At 45.2% G+C, this 21,072-nt stretch overlaps 1 protein-coding gene across 1 annotated transcript in view; it reads right to left on the bottom strand.

The window, feature by feature from the left end:
* tmem8b (transmembrane protein 8B) overlaps positions 1-20,852 on the bottom strand; it is a 32,558-nt gene extending 11,706 nt beyond the window's left edge. The window contains exons 1-8 of the mRNA XM_008288145.1: positions 20,752-20,852; positions 20,015-20,222; positions 17,753-17,886; positions 16,675-16,943; positions 13,326-13,708; positions 6,397-6,493; positions 6,189-6,312; positions 2,162-2,304 (exon numbers count right to left, since the gene is read on the bottom strand). Of these exons, the coding sequence (XP_008286367.1) occupies positions 2,162-2,304; positions 6,189-6,312; positions 6,397-6,493; positions 13,326-13,708; positions 16,675-16,943; positions 17,753-17,886; positions 20,015-20,222; positions 20,752-20,834 (1,441 nt within the window). The 5' untranslated portion in view covers positions 20,835-20,852. The remainder of the gene's footprint in view (positions 1-2,161; positions 2,305-6,188; positions 6,313-6,396; positions 6,494-13,325; positions 13,709-16,674; positions 16,944-17,752; positions 17,887-20,014; positions 20,223-20,751) is intronic.
* Between the last annotated feature and the right edge of the window lie 220 nt (positions 20,853-21,072).

Below are 21,072 nucleotides of genomic sequence, written 5' to 3'. Positions count from 1 at the left end.
ATCAGACTCCTTCCCGTCAACATGACAACAGATTTCTAGAAGCCTTCAGGCCGGTACTTCATAGATGCAACTCTGGCTGCAGCTCCAGCACCGAGCCCGAGTGGATCGGTGTCAAACAGCCTCGAACATCTGGACGCTGAAATCTCACCCCACTGCTCTCTGCAAAACTGTCAGCTTGCACAAGAAATATGAGTGAGCAGCTTTTTTTTTTAAGTCCATCTGCAAATTCTCAGTTGGACCGAGGTCTAAGCTCCGACTCGGCCACTCCAGAACCTTCACTTTAAACCGTGTCTGTGTAGCTGTGGCTGTATGCTTCGGATGATTTGCTGGAAAACAAATCTTTTTCCCAAGCCACAGCTCTCTCGCAGACTGCATCAGATTATCCTCAGGATTTCTCTATACTGGGCTGCATTTATTGTTTGCTTTACCTTTGAAGTTCATCCAGGACCCTCTGCCGAGAAGCATCCCTAAATAATGATGCTGCCACCGCCATGCCTCACCATGGTGATGATGGTGTCCAATGGCCCAAAAACTCCATTTGGGTTCCATCAGACCATCTTCCAGTCGACTTCAGAGTCGCCCACGAGCCTTCTTGTGAATTAGTCGAGATTTATTATTAGCTTTTTTTCCCAACAGTAGCTTATTCATTAACTGACTTCCTGCTGCACCTGCGTCCAATCAGGTGAGTCGCTTTAAACTTATGAAAACACCTATTTCATGTTTTTGGTTTATTGAAATTACTTTTGCAGAAATCTGTTTTCACTTTGACATGAAAGAATTTTCTTTTTTAGTAAATTCTTGTCAAGAAAAACCCAAATTAAATTGACCATGATTCAATGTTGAAAAGCACTAAAAAGGAAAAACAACAACATCCAAGGGAGGTGAAGTCTTTTCATAGACGCCGTAAGAAAGCTTTTGTGCTGGCAGGCTTTATAGGCGGAAAGAAAAATGAAATAAATGGTTTCTGTCTTCCTTAAACTCGAATAAATCTTAAGGAAGGAATTCTTAAATGCTTTTGTTGACGCGTGAGAAGAAACTCTCTCCAGCAGATGAAACAGGCAGCTTCAGAACCGCATGCTTTGAATTTACAGCATCTCTTAAAAACGTATAAAATATTTATCTCTTGACAAAACGAATACTTCAACAGGCCCTTTTTTCCCGTGGACAGATATTTCTCTGTAAAAATAACCAAAAACAAACGCGATACGTGTGAAGCTGTTCATCCCGCACGATCCGGCCTCCTGGTGCGAACTCCCGTCTATTTTAAAACGCTCCGGCTTTGCCACATTGGATCCTTATCAAGCGGCGGATTGGATGAGACAGTGTGAATTAAATATTCCTGAGCACTGTTGAACAGAGGTTCTGCAGCGTGAGACAGGCCAAGGGCAGGCGCTGAATGCAAAGTGCCTGCCAGGAAGCAGTCACACATATGAAGTATGACAATGAGTTTAACTGAAGAGAAACCGGCTCCGATAAAAAAGGAAGATCAAAGGCAGGATTTAGAAAAGCCTCGGAGGACACGCTTTGTTTAGTTTCATAAGCTCATCTTTTATTGAAAAGCTGTTCGTAATTAAGAGTGTGTTTTATTGTCTTATCAAAACGGCTTGTGTTAAAAGATTAATACCGGGCCGCCGCCGCCGCCGCCGCCGCCGCCGCCGCGTGACTCATCGGACGGCGGCACATGCGATTTTACTGCAAAAACTGTCAGTTCGGTTCTAGGAGATGACCCGAGCCGTCCCACCTGGCTCGCTCCCATTTCCCTGTCACTCCGCATGATGTAGTTCTCCAACAAATGAGAAATTCTTTGCAGCAGCGATGACCCCGTTCCTACAAAGGAACTTTTATCTTACCGTGTATGTTCTGACCCGAACACGAGTCCAATTATCCACTCATAGCCACACGGCCGGCTAATTATTAAACACTGATAAATAATTAAGGGCGCTGTTCGATATATAGCATCAACTATAGAACAAGTTTCTGTGGTTTGTTGGTAACTGACAGACTTGGACATTAAATCAGAATCAACACCTAATCAAAGTTTAATTCACGCTGCGCACCGATTCAATCAACAAACGAGCAGGAAAACACACTCATCACATGAACTTGAAGATCACTCTGTCAGTGCAACGTGCTGCGGTGGGTTTTCAAAGTGAACCGTTACCTGCTTTGCATTCGCACGCGGCGTACAGGTAGTTGTTGGTGCGCAGAAGCTTGCACTGGCCGTACGTCCCGCAGTCGTTGATGCAGGGAGTCAGATAGGAGCGCATGTAGACCTCCGCAGTCACGTTGGTGCAGGCCTCGAACCTGGAAAAGGCACAGACGGATGTCGGTTTATCATCAAGTCACCAGTTTGTCCAGTGACTCGATAATCCGACAGTAAATGTAAAACCTTCTTTTATGTTGGATATCAAGGCTGTCGGATTGTTAAGATGGAGGTCCAGATACGAGGAGGGCTTGATGCTGGAAGGATCATTAGTTGTTCATTATTGTTCATAGTTGTTATAATAACTAGTGTGTTGTTAGAACACTACACATCGCTGGACTTCAGCCTAACTGACCGGTTTGGTGCACGTTCCACCCCGGGGCAGCGCTCTGACGGGGTGGAAGTGTCCAGAACACACAGGCAGTACTTGGCTGCTGATGCTAGTTTAGTTAGCGCTCACACTTCTGTTTCCTCCATCGGTGGCGGTGGGGGAGTGGCAGATACGCTCCACCGTTACCATCCATGTTTACTTCCATAAACACTGAGCACGCTCGCTGCGTGTGACGTCGTCGTGTCCTCTTCTGCGCATGCGGGACACTTTTGGCTCGTATGAAGTTCACACAGCAGATCACATACAAGTCGCATTGAAGTGGAAACGTGAAGGAAGTCACAAAGAAATCCTCATTGAGCATCAAGTCCTGCAGTGTGAACGTAGCCAATCTGTGGGATTGTTCAGTCAGATAATACGCCGTCATCCTGATTGGTGACATTAAATGTCATGTCGGAGTCACAATCCAAGGCTGTCGCTATGTTAAGGCTGTTTTTATGGGTTCTGTTGGTTTTTCTTAAAAACCTGCTGGATAGGAAGGTTTAGGGGTCGATTATCGAGTCACGCCTGTATTTGCTTTCTAGTCGGATGCGTCCAGACTCCATCATTCGTTCCCCTTCAGCACCTGCAGGCTGCATTCACTGACAGTCGCTAACGTGCTAAATTAAGATGGTAAACATGACGCTCGCTAAATATCAGCACGTTAGCGGACTCATTAGCAGCGTGTTATCGGGCTGACATTCACATTCCACTTCAAAACTCTCCACATTTGGCCTGAAGCGCCGCGAGAGCACCTGTTGGGCTCCAGTCTTGTTGTTTGGCGTCCCGCGGCAGCGCCGCCGTCACCGCAGCACGCCGGAGATCAAAAGGTGGTTTTCAGCTTCGTCGCAACTTTACCCTGTCAGCGGCGTGCAATTTCCGACCTCATTAGGCAATTACAAAAGTAATTTTCTGCAAATGAATCCGTTCCATACAGGCCAACGAGGAAACCAGAGTTCTGCTGTGATACTTAACCTTCGTTAGATATTTCAATTAGGAAACCCAACTGGAATTTTGCACATTACTTTACATATAACCAGCAGGATCAGTCGGCTCCAGTTTTGACATCTACTGCCATTTATGTTATGGAGAAAAGTAGGGGTTTTTTTGGTAATCGTTGCCTGATACAGGTTATTATTATGCAGCGAACTACAGCCGACAAATTAACAACTGCACATATACGCAATTTATCTCTGACACTAGCCGGTATAAAAGGCAAGAAAAAAAAAAAACATATCCTTGCATTGTATCCTTACTAATTGCTAGCTTCTACCATCAATTACAGAAAATGACACTCCGGGAGGTAACAAATGCGGTTCTTTGTATTTCCCCGACAACACATTTCTTTTATAATTGACACAGCTGCTCACTTCTTTATTTTTAAGTTGTATCAATCAACTTAATTGTAGCCTTAAAGAGCACCTGTCATTCACGCCACCACTTCTCCTCCATAACCAGACCTGATTGATTCAGCAGGTGTAAATGCGTAGCGGCGACACCAAAATGTTGTCCTGCGTTTTATTTTATTTTTTATTTGTGAGGATGAGTCCCGCACCATCTGCTATTATCTGTTATTCAAATTCAATTGGAACTCCCGAGTGGCCGAGAAAAAGTCTGCTTAATTTCATTCTATTCACATTTTTCGGTGCCATTAAGGGTTCGGCAAAAAAAAAAGAAGAAAAACAGCTCAATCTGCTGAATAGCTAATGCTGAAGAACTGGTGGAAAACACAGCGATGGACAACTTAATGGAAACATTCTCCCCCAACTCCTCTTTTCTGATATTTCTCATAATGACTTTAATCAACCCTCAGAGAAAAAGCGTGTACTTATTCAATTCATCTGTGGAGTAAAAAAAAAAAAAAAGAATCTAAGAGCGGAGAGAATAACGGAGATTACCAGATATTTTCTAACAAAGGATGAGAGCTGTGGCCTTTACAAAAAGCCCAGCGGGGCTGCTCGCTGCAATGGTGACGTTTCACTCGTCGGGCTTTATTGTGTAAACATATTTGCACAATTTCCCGAAATGCAAATGCAGAGATGTGAAGAATCTGGCTTTTAAACCTCCAAAAGCTCACCCTCTTCCATGTCATATGCTAGGTGCGCACCATAAGGACATTTGTGAAGCCGATGCCAAGTCGGTCTGCTGGGTGACAGATGGGAGAGGACGTGGCTGAAAGAGAGGAGGCTGCATCGCTCAAACGGCAAGCAGGGTGTCTTCATTAGGCCGCTGAATTATTAATTTTTTGTAAACAAACGAGCGATTGTTTCGTGACGACGAGTTCGTGAGAAATATTGAATGTCCTATTTTGCGGTTGTCTTTGCTGTAATTGACAGCAAATATTGTTTCACAGAGGTTGCTGTGGGGCGTTGGGACCAAGCCTAAGAAGCGATTATGAGACTGTCAAAAATTTATGAGCGACAGTCATTCAACTGGTTTCAGTGAAATTCTGCTTGTAAGTCGTGTTTTCGTGACTTTCTGGGTCGAGCGCTCGAGAGAATACGAGCTGCACAGTTGTTTTTATTTTAAAGGAGAGGTTTTGAAATGTGGGGAAATGTCCTTATTTGCTGTCTTGCCAAGAGTTAGATGAGAAAATAGACATCTGTCTTATCAGGAGAGTTGCTATGTTTGGTCAGAGCTGCTCAACCCTGCTTTTACAGTGCTTTTTTGTGCTAAGCTAAGTTAGCAAACTGCTGGCAGAAACTTCATCTTTGACGTAAATCAGTGAAAGTGGCATCGATCGTCTTTGTCGAGTCATGAGATCAAATATGGGTCAGTTTAACACTTTGCAGGTCTGTTTTTATGCTAAGCTAAGCTAGCCATCTGCTGGCAGAAGCTTCATCTTTGGCGTAAATGCGTGAACGTTGCTTCGATCGTCTTCACGGAGTCATGAGATCAAATATGGGTCAGTTTAACGGGTTGCAGATCTGCTTTTGTGCTAAGCTAAGCTAGCAAAGTGCTGGCAGAAGCTTCATCTTCAGCGTAAATCAGTGAAAGTGACATCGATCGTCTTCACGGAGTCAAGAGATCAAATATGAGTCAGGTTAACGGGTTGCAGATCTGTGTTCTGGCCGGGTCTAGACTCCCCCCGTCCGATCAAATGGTAAAATCCAACCACATAAAGGCAAAAACACAGAAATGGAAAATTGGGATAATTAAAAAAACTGTTTATTCAAAAATCTAATTCTGAAGCAGCCACCGAAACACGACCAATTAAACATGAAATTAAAAGACTAATATCCATTTGTGAAGTAATCAAAAAACAAAACAAAGGATAATTAAAGTTTCGAAGCTATTTTTCGTTTGATCTGTTTGGATGATGCGACTTAAGGCTCCCTGTGCCAGCACGGTCCAAACACATGCATGTTAGGTTAACCGGTGATTTTTAATTGGCTGTAGGCGTGAGTGGTTGTCTGAGCTGGCGATCTGTCCAGGAAGTTCCCCGCCTCTCGCCCAGCGTCAGCCGGGATGGACGCCAGCCTCCCACGACCCTCTGCAGGACGACAGCTCATGGATGGATGGACGGATTGGAACAAAACTGAACCAAATCTGCTCTTCTAAACTAGCAAAGCTAATTCTGTTTATGAATAACTACTTCAGCCGTGTTGTGTCGCTCACCCGTGTTCGGTGGCGCACAGGGAGCGCAGACTGAGGTACCAGGTGCCGGTCTGTGGGTAGGGAATCCTCAGTTTGGTGATGTTAGCGGAGGCGTTGACGGAGAGGAAGAACCCGGCAACCGATTCTGGAAACAAAGACAGACCAGTGCAACACAACTTTACCTTGCAGCCCGTGAATGCGGCGATCATCCAGGTTGAAGTCGACGTACCTGATTCGCACTTGAGCGACGAGTTCTCCCGCAGGAACAGCGGCATGCCGTGGTTCAGGCAGCCGAACACGGTCAGGTTCGCTCCTTTCAGCGTCGACTGCGGAGAGGAAGCACAAGCGAAACGTCATTCATCCGTCCCACCATCAGCCATCTGCCGCCATCACGCCGGCGTGCAAACACCGACTACCTCGGGCCTCTTTCCCCTTCAGCCACGAGACGGTAAACTTTAAAACTAACAAATCAAGTGAAGCTGCTCTCTCTCCCTCCCGCTCTCCGCCCGAGGCACCTAAATGAAGATGTTGGCAGTTTATCTCCTTAAAGCATCAATTATACATTAACATGCTCATACATTGAAAAAATCCAGGAGAATTATTCAAGCTGTGGGAACTGCATACGCTTATACAAATTGGCTCGTTCTGCGGAGAGGTGAGCGGAGGCCACTACAGTCGGATTCGGCGTACCGGTGGAACAACAACAGGAGCACAAACAGCGGCGACACACCGGATGCGTTCACGAGTGCACTCCAGCACCAAAACATGACACTCCATACACTCCTCCTAACTTATGCACAGCGTCTCTGTCTTTGGGAACGAGGAGAAGTGATTTACAACTGTTCTGTGGAAAACTATCCGACAAATCCGGAAAGTGCACTCGACATCGGTAGAAGTCCTTTCAGCTCAGACAGAAACTTCAGCACGTTACCCGTACGCGCCGCTTTGTGTGCAGAGGGTGGTTGGGATGACTTCAGGCAATTATTTCTTGAATAAATAAGATTTCTACCGCCCCCCTTAGCATAAAATGAGCATAATGTATATGCAGGGAGTTGGCAAAGTTGTTGATTAATGCAATGACTAACAAACACTTTGCCAGGTGCTGAGATTTCAGGCTTCCTAAACTCACCATCTGGCCTGTACTCTCCCGGTAGTAAGACTAAATCACGCCCACTGGCATTTTGAGATGGTCCCTCCTCCTCCTCCTCCTCCTCCCCTTCCTTCGTCCTGACTTCTCCTCTAGCTTGAAGATGAAGGATTAAGCTAGTATGGAGAACCGAACGGGCCCAGCAGACACCGAGGCCTCCAAAGGCAGATTCTGATTGAACGAGCTCAGACGGTTTTATCCAAACTCAAATATCTGAACAACTACGAGGTGGACTGGTATGAAATGTACAGCAGATACTCAGGATGTCTGGGGGGTGAATTCTAATGACCTTGGTGATTCAGAGGCCTTCGTGGTCCCCAGAGGACAGCGCCACCATGAAGCTGACCTTTGTGCCGCAGAGTTAAATGCCCACAGCTGCCGTGAAGTTTACAACAGATCTCTGAGGTCCACGGAGGATCCGTTCTGTGGTCTTCTGACAATTATTCTAGTGAAAACCAGCAGGTCAGATTTAAATATCTCTGGGATGGATCTGCAGAGAATTCGGAGCAGACTAATGGTTCCCTGATGACGACGAACAACAACTTTTGTTTTGAGGTTGACATTCAAGTTCCTCACCAGCACGTCTCAGCAGCGACTGGATGACGACTGCTGGTTTTTGTGACTTCAACACATTCACGGTCCCCAGAGGAGGAACTGTGACGGCTGTTCTATTCAGCAGGTCGAATGAGACGGGACGAAATCCTCAAAGTTGTTGTTTCTGGCCCAGAAGAAGCTCTACAAAGGACTGGTATGACCCAAACCTTTTTCTTTAGGATCTCACTGTGTTTCTTCTTCTCAGCCTGTCCTTTACTTAACAAGAGAAACACCAGGAAATAAAAGTTCTTGTGTTTCAGAATCTCATCACTTGTTCTTAAAGTCACCCTCTGGCCATTGATCAAATCCTTAAAACTCACCTTTATGTGTCAAAGCTACATACGTAGAGTTTTGTACCCATGAAAATGATTCCTCTCTGTCTTAGAATGGCCTCGAAGTAACCCTACCCTGTTGCATCTTTAAGTTTCTGCCTCTCTTCGCTCACTCAAACACTGTAAAACTACTGGAGTTATTAAGCGGGCTGCATGGTGGTTAGCACCGTTGCCTCGCAGCTAGAAGGTCGCTGGTTCGCGTCCCGGTGAGGACACCCGGGATCTTCCTGCGTGGAGTCTCCATGTTCTCCCCGTGCAGCGTGGGTTCTCTCCGGGTTCTCCGGCTTCCTCCCACAGTCCAGAAACATGCTGAGGTTAATTGGTGATTGTAAATTGTCCGTAGGTGTGAATGTGAGTGTGCTTGGTTGTCTGTCTCTAAGTGTAGCCCTGTGATAGACTGGTTACCTGTCCAGGTGAACCTGCCTTCACCCTGACTGTCAGCTGGGATAGACTCCAGCCCCCCATGACCCTGGTGAGGATGAAGGTGGAGAGATAATGGATGGATGCTTGAACTGGAAACTGATTCTGAAGAAGAAAAAATATCGTCGGCACACTCTGGCTTCAGGGTGGCAACGCTCAGCCATGACACCGACTGCTTATTTCATCACAATACATCTTAAAACCACCACATTGGCAAGTTTACAGGGTGAATAAAACCCCTGGAGGTGTCTGTGTGATGACTTCACTGTGCACGGCGAGGTACAAACTAACATCAGGGGTTTTCTGACATTTTTCTTCCGTTGCCACGACTAAAGAGAAGAAATGAGTTTAAAGTTCCTGTCATATTTTAAACTAACAACAAATACACGTTGGAAACATTTCCCATGAGAGCGCTCTCACTGTGTGTACAAATAAAAAAGAAAACCACATACCTTAATTAAAATTCTTAGCATCTTCTGTCTTTTTGATTACAGTCAGGCTTTTCTCAAAGGCATCTCTCTGGAATTTATCCTCAAAATCTATCACCGCACTGGAGCTCGTTTTATTTCATCGCTGCCTTTGTGTACATTCCTGTTAAATACGATGAACTGCCGATGCTGCTTCTTGACAGTTTGTCAAGGTTCAGCGAGGATTCAGCTTCATGCCATCTCATATAGACTAACACATCCCCATATGGTGCCTTCACCCCACCGAACCCTTTAACTCATACTGGGATTGTTTTGGGGTTGAAAGTTGTTGTTTGGGTGGATCGTACTGAACAAATGAAATGTAGGAGCTCATATCTGCAAACCTAAACTGGATTTAATGATGCAGCTCAGGTTGCTGCAAGTCCATCAGAATTAAAACACTAAAGTATTATTCATCGTTCTCTACAGGTGGTGACAAACCATGATGAGGGCAATAAAGGCGACAGAGAAAAACGTTGATTTATCTCTAAAGAACTGTAAGAAGCTGCCACCGGTCTGCGGTATGCTTGTCCTCATACAGTCGAGGTGGAGGCATCTCTCAGACGGTGTGTTTTTCAGAGCTGATGATCTGTTCCGCCTCTAATAACCTAATAAGAGATCATTTGTCAAAGTTAACACCTTAACAAATGATCCCTTTTCGTTACGTCCCTGTAAACATCCTGTTTCTCCGGAAAAACACACGACATCACGGAAGCCAGATTATCTGGAGATCCAGATGATTAGCTCGTGATAGGTTTGATTTATCATCCGAACCACTGGAAACCAGGAAATTCCTGTTTCCTTTGTTTTAAACTCCCCTCTGCCGCTCCGCGTGGAGCTGAAATTAAGATTTTGCCGATAACTTCTGAGGCTCGGCTGTATAATTTCCCTTCAAAAGGACTGTTCCTCAGCGCCCTGCACAGAGAACAGCGTTCTGAAATACCTTCAGCTGTCGGGGCATTACCGGATCCGCTGCTCATCAGCATTCGTCTCCTGTTCTGCTTTAAGCACTGTTTTAAAGTTGTGTCTGGAATCTGAATGTAAATGTTGCAGGGGGGGGTTTATTTACTGCCTGTACGTGTAAAGCGCTTCGTAACGTTGTTGTGAACATGCTATATTAATTACTCCTAATACTGTGATTTATATGCTGCATCCATTGTGCAGCTGTTGCTTGTGATGGCTGGATGTGAGTGGCGGAGACATAATTCAATCAGGAGAGCTGTCTACCAAGCAAGCAGCGCTCAAGGTTACGGACTGGAGAGTACACATCTATTCAGAAGCGCCGCTACATTAACACATCCGCTCTGATCGCAGGAATTAAGAGAAGAAACTTGTGATGAACGCCAGCGCGTCTCTCCGCCGAGCGCTCACGTGTCTTTCTCGCTTCGTTTTATTTCCCAGGAGTTTCTGCGGATGACACGTGCCGGCAGCCGGGACACGACGCCAAGTGATGCAAGAAACATGGATGGAGCTGGCGTGTGCGCCGTACGCGGCACGTCCCGGCGCCCAAACTAATTAAGTAACTTGGTGATGGATTTCTGATAAATTAAATATGAAACCGCCGTATGTTCTGACTGGTGGCTCCAGTGAGAAACGCTCTGAATGCTGCTTGGCAACAGAAAACGTTTCTGAAAGTTTGTTTTTTTTCCTTCATTTGGCTTCGATTCAGAATTTTAATTCAACAACAAAGAACAGATGAAACAGATTAATGGAATACATTAACAATATTAGATAGTCTTGTGTTTGCTTATTCCTTCATATATGTGCGGATAAAGAAGTGCTGCTCTTTGCTCTATGTTTATTTTCACACGTATGACTCTCACTGGCTCGTAATAAATGTAGAAATAAATGTGTGCACAGCAAATAATCTGCGACTTGCCCAGATTTAAAATCTTATTTTTAGACACAACAGATAATTTGGCTTGTTTTAAAAGTTATTTATTCATTTTTAGTCCTTGATTTTAACAGTACACTCTTAAATTGAGCATTAAAAATCTGATTTCAAGATTTCTTATCAGGTAAAATTGACTTGCTGCATGAACAGATCATTTTTAAAGTAATTTTCTTCTCAAATGTAGTGTTTATATCTTATATTTGGGCTGCCCTTTGAAAAGTGTGCAAATAAATAGAGATAAATCATTTATAAATAAGTAATTACATACAGAAAAATGTATATTATTACGTATTTATTTATAATTTATTGAGAAATGTAGCTATTTTTAAGGCATTATGTGTATTTTCCACGTCCCGTTCGGACCGACGTACTCAGAATCTTATTACTTCAACAAGAAAACCACCGATAGCGTCTCGAGCACTAACGCTCATTACAGCGCTCGCATTTCCCCCTTTTTTCTGCACCAAAACCTACCGAAAGAAAACTTTTGAGAGATGCCTCTAAAGCGATTATATGGATGCACTTCCAGCGGAGGTATCAGTGGCAATAAAAGCCATATGCATTCCTTTCACACTGTCGCGCAGAGAGTGATGCAAGGCAGACAAGCAGCGCCAGCTATTGTCTCCTAAAGCCCTGCAAATCTGCCAGAGTCCCCCACCGGCGGCGGCTGACTGGATTCTGTGCCTGTGACAAGCACGGTGACAGATCATCGCTGAGGGGGGAGAAATCTGTCCATAGAATAATATAGCATGACAGGCTCTCTGAAGAACACGTCTCGCGGCTCGTACAACAATCACACGAACCAGGTTTCATGGCGGCGTCTTAAAAATCAAGCAGCTATTTGCACTTGTGACTGTACTAGAGTGGAGGGTGAGCGGGGTCACGGTCAGTCGGGCTGATATTGCGGCGCTCGTACAGATGAGTACAAACAGATGTTCTCCTGAGAGGCCTGTAGGATGAAGCACGCATCCATAAACATGAGGCTGAAATGACCACTCCACAGAGGAAGGAGCGCGGCTGCCATTTAAACTCGCCGTGACCTTTGTGGAAGGTGACGGCGGACACGTCCACCGAGCGGCCGCCGCTCGATAAACCGTCAGATTAATTACAGTCAATTATTTTTCATTTCCTCTAAAGTCCACTATTTGTGTTTTTTTTTTTTTGCTGACATTTTGGGAACTAAGTCTGTTTGCTTCCTTACCAGGGGTTAGATGAGCAGATTGATTATCAATTTCATCTGTGTGTGTGCAGCAGAGATGAAGGATGTGTGTTTAGCTTCGGCTTATCGCAAAGTCTGGGAGCAGAGAAGCAGCTCGGAGGCTTCAAACACGGCGTTTTTACATATAAAGCTGCGCCCGGCGATTATTTTAACGATGAATCCGTTGAACATTTTGTCCGTAAAATCTTGAGCGGAGACTTTTTTTTTTCTTTTTGTTAATTTCAGAGTTGCTGGAAGGGCAGATTTTTTTCTTCCTTTCTGAACGTCAGCTGTTTCCTGCCTTTTGTTAAAGCATCAGGACTGTAGGCTAAAAATGTCCTTGACCAATATCTTTTTCTGAATACAGAGGAATGAAACTGATATCAATCTAACTCCCAGGAAGGCAATATTTCCCAAAATGTCAGGATATTCCTTTGAACCAAACAATCAAAGATATCTGTTCGGGGCTTTTGCGCTTCATCCTCCCGTTATTTCAACACTGGCTGCCTCGCTTTTTCTATTAAGAGTGAAATGTTTAAAAGTCCATCTGCCAGCCTGTAGCTCTCCAGTTTCTGGCTCCCTGCAGACCTCCAGAGCCACTGCAGGTGCATTCCTAATGCCATTACTATCTGAAGGACAGATCAACAGAGACAAATCAAATCCTGCTTGGCTGGTTTTTGCATTTTGTTCGCTCTCAATTAGAGACATATGTCACAAGCCCAAACACTGGCGCCTGTTTCATTGTGAACTTTTTCAGTTCCCACAGCCTACGACCATACGTGCATCCATATTTAGCAGGCTAGCTCAGCCAGACACTTTGCGGGGCCCAATTATTCACCCTTGCTAGCTGGGGATTTTCTCTTCACTAACTGTTGCATATTTAGTTTCCTGATTGCAATCTGATCCCTCGCAACAGCGAAGCGTAGAGCATGTGCAGGGTGAGGGTGGCAGCAGAGCCCCGGCCAACGTCTTGCAAATGCACAAGCTGCTCCGGCGCATAACGGTATTTTACTAGCAATGCTTTTACATTTTTTATTCTTAAAATATCAAAGGAACAATTTAATCAAAGCGTCCCTGGATTCCTGTGGACCGTCTGTGGGACTCACCATGTTGAGTTTGAGCTCCATGTTGAGGACGCCGCCGCTGTCCAGGACGGGCATGAGGTTGATGGCGAACACCGCCGCCCTGTCGGGTGGAATCGATATGTTCGGGCCGAAGAAGACGTAGAAGTGCACGGAGAAGGTGTCCAGCTCGTTGCGGAGGGTGGGGCGGATGGGCCAGCACTTGTTGGTGTCTGCGGTGGGGGCGAGGTAAACGATGCTGTCTTCTGAGGTGTGCAGGTGGCTGGCGTTCTGGGACAAGCTGGGCAGAGCCGCCATCAGCAGCGTCTCCGACAGGGAGAAGCCCATCGCCGTTCCAAACGACTGAGGCATGTTCATGGAGGAGCTGGGCTGGGCTTGGTCCTTCGACAAACTGGGCTTGGAACAATCTGTTCAGGAAAGGAGAATCTCATTCGTAACGGAAATCAATGAAACCAATTCCTGCACAAGCCGAACACGCTGGTGAATTTTCACCGGCTTGTTGCAGAAGAAAGATGCACCTTGTGTAACGTCGTAATCCCGATCATAAAATCAAATAAGCAAAAGAATTCTAACAAACTGGCTCCGCTCGGCGTGCCAAGCAACCGAGTCTTTTGCAAATGATCCCCCTCGGCTGGCTTCCACGACGTTTACTGGAAGGTTCAGCGGCGTACACTGCTTTTTAATGAGCCAAAGATTCACTGTAATTGCAAACAGTATGCTTTCACTCAACACAAAGCAACTCACTGCAAAATGGTCATTGATGGCAACTGGCAAAGTACCATCAAATACCGCCAATCCCCAAGGGGAAAGGATTTCAAAGGCTTTTGTAGCTCAGCCTCGTTTGCATAGTGTTGTCTGTGAAAGGGTTTGAAGTATTTTGATGTCCATTCAGGAAGCTGAAGCACTCCTAAAAATACCGAAATTCCAAATACCGCAGGCTGGAGACAAAAGAAACTTTGGTAAGTAAAATCAGTAAAGAGCCGTTTATAGAGCGCATGTATATGTGAGGAGGACCGGCGTGGGTGGGCGGCGGGGGGAGGAGGGCCGTGTAAACATACAGTTTCATAACATTCATAATCCAAAGAACTGGATTCTTCTTCTTCTTGTTTTTTTTTTGCTTCCATAAACAGCATAAATCATGAAGTCTCTCCGCTGCCCAGTCATCTATTGAGGGCAGGACACCTGCAGAGAAAACGCAGTACAAACAACAATAATGAATAATAAAGTGCAACCTAGTTTCACCGCGCTCTGTCTCGCCAGCCACGGCGATACCTGTAAATTGGACCGAATTCAAATGAGGGCACATATTTCTGAGACGCCTCATAACAACAATCACAAATAATAGAAGCGTAAGAAGGTGACGACTCCAGATGGTCGTCTCCCTGAACCTGAGGTGTTCTTCAATTTAAATCCACAAAAGGTCAAGTAAGATCTGCCTGGCAGGCAGGAGGAGGAGAGACAGAGTGTGAATAATTAGTGTCTGTGTTGCCATGGTGACAAAGTGCACTGTACAGTGTGAAACAGAGGGAGGGGATCACTACATGGGAGTGGACTTCCCACAGATTTGTGAGCCATCCCTGCGGAGCGAGCATAAAGAATATCTCGGCTCTCCACAACCCCAAAACAGCGTGTAGCACTTAAGCAGGGTATCACTGGCCTCTCAGCGATCCCGCATGAATCACCTCAGTTTGGGCTCCTCGAACAAGCCTCCTAATGGTCCGGCTGTGTCTGGCCTCCCCTTCCCCATCAAAACACGTGTCCAGAAATCAATCGCTGGCCCACATACTTCATCTGTTAAAAGCATTATCGTCTGGGACACGCCACGTTTGGATTTTTTTTGCTCCGGTATGAGTAGAACACCTCAGAATGGTTTTTTAATCACGAGCCAATTGAAAGCCGACATCCTTTATGCTTCGACTGCACAGTTTTTTGGATACTCGGATATGATGCGCTGCAGAGATCCACTCTGAGCTTTTGTGTACGCCTAATTTACGAGTGCTCAGATTTACAGAGACCACCCCGGCATCGCCTTGAATTAAAACATCCAAAGCAGCAGGAAGGGAAAAAAATAATGAAAAATGCTGGAAGCTAACAGCTCGCAGACCGCGGCGATAAACAGCGTCGCAATTTATGTGAAAATAACGAGAGAGAGAGAAAAGAGATATGCAACACATTACCTCTAATAAATCATTAAAAAATTTTGGTTTAATTGGTAAAATTGGTAAAGTAGTCTCATTTACAAAACAGTCTGCACGGCGCTGTACGGAAACACCCGATGGGAATAAACCGAGCACGCAGAAGATTGTAAATTATTCTCACCAGTGTGTTAAAACGGCTCGACTTTAAAATAATGAAAGTAATGATAAATGTAAAAGCGACCTGTGATTCTTCATCATAAATGTCAGGCAGGAAACTTCGGCAATGAGCAGAATAACTATGAGCAAATAACCGGAGCTTATTCATAGTTAAAACTGCTGCTGCTTTTGATGTGATATGTAAATGTGTTACTATTATTATTGTCATTTTTCAAAGCGTTGCGGCGATAAGGTACGCCGCCGCCGCCGCCGAGGAGGAGGAGGAGGAGGGGATCCTCTTCTCGGTTGTTAGTTCAATATCACACAGTGAAATGAAATGGATTTCTTTTACAGCTACAATGGGTGTTTTTTTCTTTCTCTTTGTGACTCTTTTTTTTCCTGCTTTCCTTCAATTTGGACGTTTGATAGATTGGGAACGAGTTGATAAAATACAGATAATCTACGTATAATATGCTAACATAATGTCCTTTCATTGATATAAAACCATATAATGCAACTTTCAAAAGGAAGAAATAACACATATAATGTGGTAGAAATGAAGATTTAACATCATTAGAAACAGAAAAATAAACCTTTTCTTAATTTGATGGACTCTTTGTTTACATATTTGGTGAAAAAGTGAACAAATCGAGTCGTTCATGGAACTGTTTTGGTTGCTGTTCCACCAGAATCAGGATTAGGGTTGGCTCAGGTGGTACAGCAGGTTGTCCTCCAAACACAAGGTTGGCGGTTTGATCCCCCGCCCCTCCACAGTGGAAGTGTCCTTGGGCAAGACACTCAGAAGTTTGCATGGCAGCTCTGTCGCCATTGGTGCATGAATGGGTGAATGAGAAACACACTGCTTTGGATAAAAGCGCTACACAAGTGCAGAACCATTTACCAGCTCTGACGTAAATGAATGGTCATAATGATAACATCCACTCATTACTATCTGTGTCTTTAATGTGTACTAATACCAATAACAGAACCCACGTTGCTGCTTTAAACTCAGCATGATGAAGTAAGAACTAAAGAAAACCAAACCTCGCCAGCTCATCAATCACATTTTGCCCGCTCACCTGTGACCTGCACCCCGATGCGGAAGTAGACGTCGGAGTTGCTCAGATATCTCTCCACCAGGATGTAGTACCACTGTTCCCAGGCGGGGACCAGGGTGACTAATTCACAAGGGTTCCACTCCCTGCAGTCGAGGGCACTTGAGTTATGCACCGGCGGCGCCCGGGCTCTTATCTTCAGCACCACGGGACAACTGTCGCTGCTCTTGTTCTTGGTGCTGCAGTTTACCAGCTGGACCTTCACCTTTGATATATAATTGGGGATGAACACTCTGCGCAGACACACACAGACACACACATTAGAACCACACAGCAACACACAGAGCAGCACAAGATGACGTTTATTTTAGACAAAGAAATTGTTGGAAAAAAAAGGCCTCGAGGGATAGAAGAGAACAGCACGTCTCTGCCATCATAATGCAGTTATATGAATTACCTTCATGGCAAAGCAGATAAACTCATGCTTTTGCGTTAACTTCACCACTAATATAATCTTTTTGTTTTATTTGAATTAATGGCCCTTTGGACATTTTCGCCCGTCCTGCAATAACCGTATTGCTCCTCGGTGCTCTAAATGTGAAAAATCTATCATTTTTATATATACAAACAATAAAGGCCAACGTGTTTAAAAAAACCTAAATATGATGCACACGTAATATTTAACTAATAAACATTTCAATTCCCTCTCACATCATTCTTTTTTACGGAGCACTCACATAATACTGCCTCTCCTTACTTGAAGCGCCGTAAAAAATTGTGGAAAAAAAAAAGAAAAACGAACATAAACCTGGAAGAAGGATTCACGCGGCTGGAAGCGGAGGGAGGGGAGGTTGGTGTAGGTGTGCCGGCTATAAGCAGGCGGTGAAATTGCATCTTTTTAAAGTAAAAATGCAAGATAAGCTTATAGAGGAAAAAAAACTCCAGGAAAAAGCATAAGTTAGGAGGCAGATGAGGGATTAGACCGGAGAGGGAGGCCCGCAAAAAGCATTTTCTCCTCCTGGTGCATAATTTCAAAGTCAAGCCATCCTTGCTTTTTTTTTTTTTTAAGGGTTTGTTTTGGAAGTTCAGACGGAAGACTTACTTATAAAGAGCAGATCTGTTGTGGACCGGGATCATCTGGTCAATGAAGTATCCGGGATAAAGCACTGAGATCCCGATCAGCCTCTGGACGATGAGCTGAGGCTGGAACAGGTACTGGCACTCCTCAGACAGACCCTGTGACCACAACACAGCAGCAGCAGCAGTTTAGATGCTATTTTTGTGGTTAACTCACCAATTTTCCTTAAAAGCTAGTAAGGAGGAGATTAGATATCATTCAGACTGACTGAAAATTCCTAATAGACTGTGTGCATTAGTCCTGTCAGCCTGCTGGATTAATATCACTCTGTCCTCCCCCTCCCTGCCACGCACCGTAACATGCACCCACTATTTCACTGGTGCTGTTCTGAGCCATTAATGCTCGATGTGCATTACTCTGCGAGATGAGCCGAGCAGCCGGAATGACTTAGAGCCAGGAGAGCGTGCATTGTTTCTGCTGTAAAAAAAAAATAAAAAATTTGTTTGCAAAAGGGAGAAAAAGAGGCCGTTTTGCACCTGATTGGAGAGGACGGAGGGACAGGTGTGAATGCCAAATTGGGTCCTTCATTCCTGTCAACTGATCACTAACCCCTCCTGCCCGAGCCACAATTACCGTGGCATGTCATTAGTCTGGGAGCTGCCGGGGTGACCCTTTGATTTATTACAGCCTGTCAGTTGGACCTGCACATGCGTCGTCTTGTGGAGCAAGTTGTGTTTTAATTAAGGCTCAGCCGCTGTGGGTTTTTGAAGGCCGGCGCCTTCCGATGGCGCTCAGGAGCCTTAAATTTGACCATCCTCGCACCAAATAGGATATAGCCGTTCGTTTATTTCCCCCAGAATTTCAAGTCTTGGCAAGATGTTAAAGCCTCTAAAACTCCATTAAAGCCATAAAGCACTCAAACTCCCCAATGAAACCCTGACTAATTGCATTAATTTAGCTCCTTCAGTCAGAACTGCCCGCTGAGACGACGCAATTTTAGGGTCAGCTCAGGGGTATAGCGAGTTTCCAGTTTATTAGGTATACCTGAACAATCTAATGCAACCCGTCGCAACAGCGCTGCAATAAATGCAACCTCTGAGAGCTCGTGTTCGGCTCCGCTGAACTCCACGATCATTTTCTTTGTTAAAAACAATGAATTTAGCAATTAGCTGCTCGTGAGGCGGTCGAACGCGCCGGGGATCGCCTGAACGGAAGAGACGCGCTCGTCATCTGGAGAGTCGTAAATCTCCAATCTTGTTTTATAAAGAGAAACATTCCAACTGCAGTAAGGACGTTTCAGCACAGTGCAGAGAACAGACAGAGGCAGGTTTTTTCTCTTCTCACTGTTTTCTTGCTGTGCGCTAAGTTGGGTATTTAACTGGAATTGTTATAAATGCAGCGCGCATCCCCCTGTTCTGCTTGCACTGCTTCCATTTGTGTTTCCATTCCGAACTGAAAGCATCTTTGTAGCTAGAAAATTGCCTCAGAAAGCAGAATTTGGAAGAAGGTACGCCATTTCCATCTATAGAGTGTGTCATTTAAAGCCGGTCACATTTTAGCCGCGGCCGCCGTCTATTCCCAGCGCCCCCAAAGCAAACCGTTTCCTTTTGTGCGTTTGATGTCGATGGCAACTTCTGATGATATTTTTTTTTTTTTTTTTGTGATTGTTATGTATTCCAGGTGCACTTTTGCCAGCCAGAGGAAACCACAAAGGAAGAACAAGTGAACGCCATGCCAGTGACAAATAAATTGCCTGAAATGGAAATCAGCAGGTGTTTATGCAGCCAAATAGGAGAACATGATGAGATGAAGAAAAACTCTCTGACACTGTTCTGCCTCTTTAGGCTCTGCAGCACAAGCCGGAATACTAATCCCAACAACTACTTACATCATTTCTATTTGATTTTTTCTTTTTTCACATCATAAAGGGGAAGTTAAGTAACCATGAAAAAAAATCATTTAGATGTAGATCTCATTAAAGTCACGTTACGTAACACTTCCACATAAATAAGCTTCCGTTTTACCAGCGATGCACGCCGCCACAGCAGCGACTGGAGCTTTTCATAAACTGCTGACGCTGGACGGGGGGGAGGCCTGTTGTGTTTTCAGCCAAGCTAACAGCACGGCTATAAAGACGGCAATACTGGTGTGGCGGTTCAACATAAAGACAGATTTATTGGCGGTATTTGTTTTGTCACTGGATCTCTACAAAGTTCAGTGCAGCAGCAGCAACAAACGGACCTGCTGCTAGCGCCCACCGGCTCCCCTGCTAATGTTCGGGCTCACCTTGACTGAGATCTTGCCTTCATCCTTGGGCAAATGCGCGGCCAGGAACCAGTCTCCGGGGAGAGGGCTGGTCACGTTGAACGCTCCCGTCGTACGGTTCGGCAGGGTCCAGGTGAGAGTCACGGCGAAGGACCCCGGGACGACCGTGTCCCGAGGGAAGCGGGTGTACAGGGGGTTGATTACAGGAGGAGCCCCGGACCTGAAGTACCTATTAATCACAGAGCAACAATCCCATTCCCCGTCAGGCTCCTCGTATTTTAAGAAACAACCCAGACATCTGCCAAACATAAAAAACTCCTCTATAGGAACAGCTGACAGCCTGAGCGCAGATGGCATCTCCTATTTAAAATATGAATAATTCAGATTCAGATAATAATCAGCTCTACATATCTGAATGGAAGAGCCAAGCCCATCGCACAAGGGGAGCAGAAGAGTTACTTGAGATACCAGCACTCGTGAAAAACACCGCTTACCAACATGATAAAAATAGAAAGGCGATATTAAAAGGCTTAATGCAGCTAATGCTTTAATAGAAGTTTCTCCATATGTCGAGGCTGTCAGCGATAGTCTCAGGCTCAGATTCTCTAATCTCTCCCCCACAGGTGAGCTGTATAAGATGCTTATTATTATTATTATTATTATCTATTTAGCCCCGAGAGAAAAGAGGGAAACTTCAACAAAAGGAAGGCTTTGGAGCCGCCTCACAGAAGAAGAAGAGCAGCGTTGCATTGTCTTACACAGTCACATTGCGGTTGGGGCAGCTGTCTCCGAACGTGCCCCCTTGCTCCTTGAAGGTGATGAGGTTCCATACGGCCATCATGGTGTCATCAGGCACATTGAAGTGGAACAGTTCCACACTGGCGAAGGAGTTGAAAGCATTCAGCTTACGAGGCGTACGGGTGAAGTATTCAGTCACAAAAAGGCAATCTGTGGGCGACAGAAGCAGAAGGACGAGGCCCGCGGTACGTCAGCGAGCTCCAGCTTATAGACAATTCCTGTGTTTGATCAACACGACGAAGCAAAGCAGCGCTGTGCTGCTGCAGCACTTCACTGAGGTC

Source organism: Stegastes partitus, unplaced genomic scaffold (genome assembly GCF_000690725.1).
Source record: "Stegastes partitus isolate 25-593 unplaced genomic scaffold, Stegastes_partitus-1.0.2 Scaffold543, whole genome shotgun sequence".
NCBI lineage: Eukaryota > Metazoa > Chordata > Actinopteri > Pomacentridae > Stegastes > Stegastes partitus.
The sequence above is the reverse complement of the archived record's forward strand: the minus strand, read 5'-3'. Positions and strand labels throughout refer to the sequence as shown.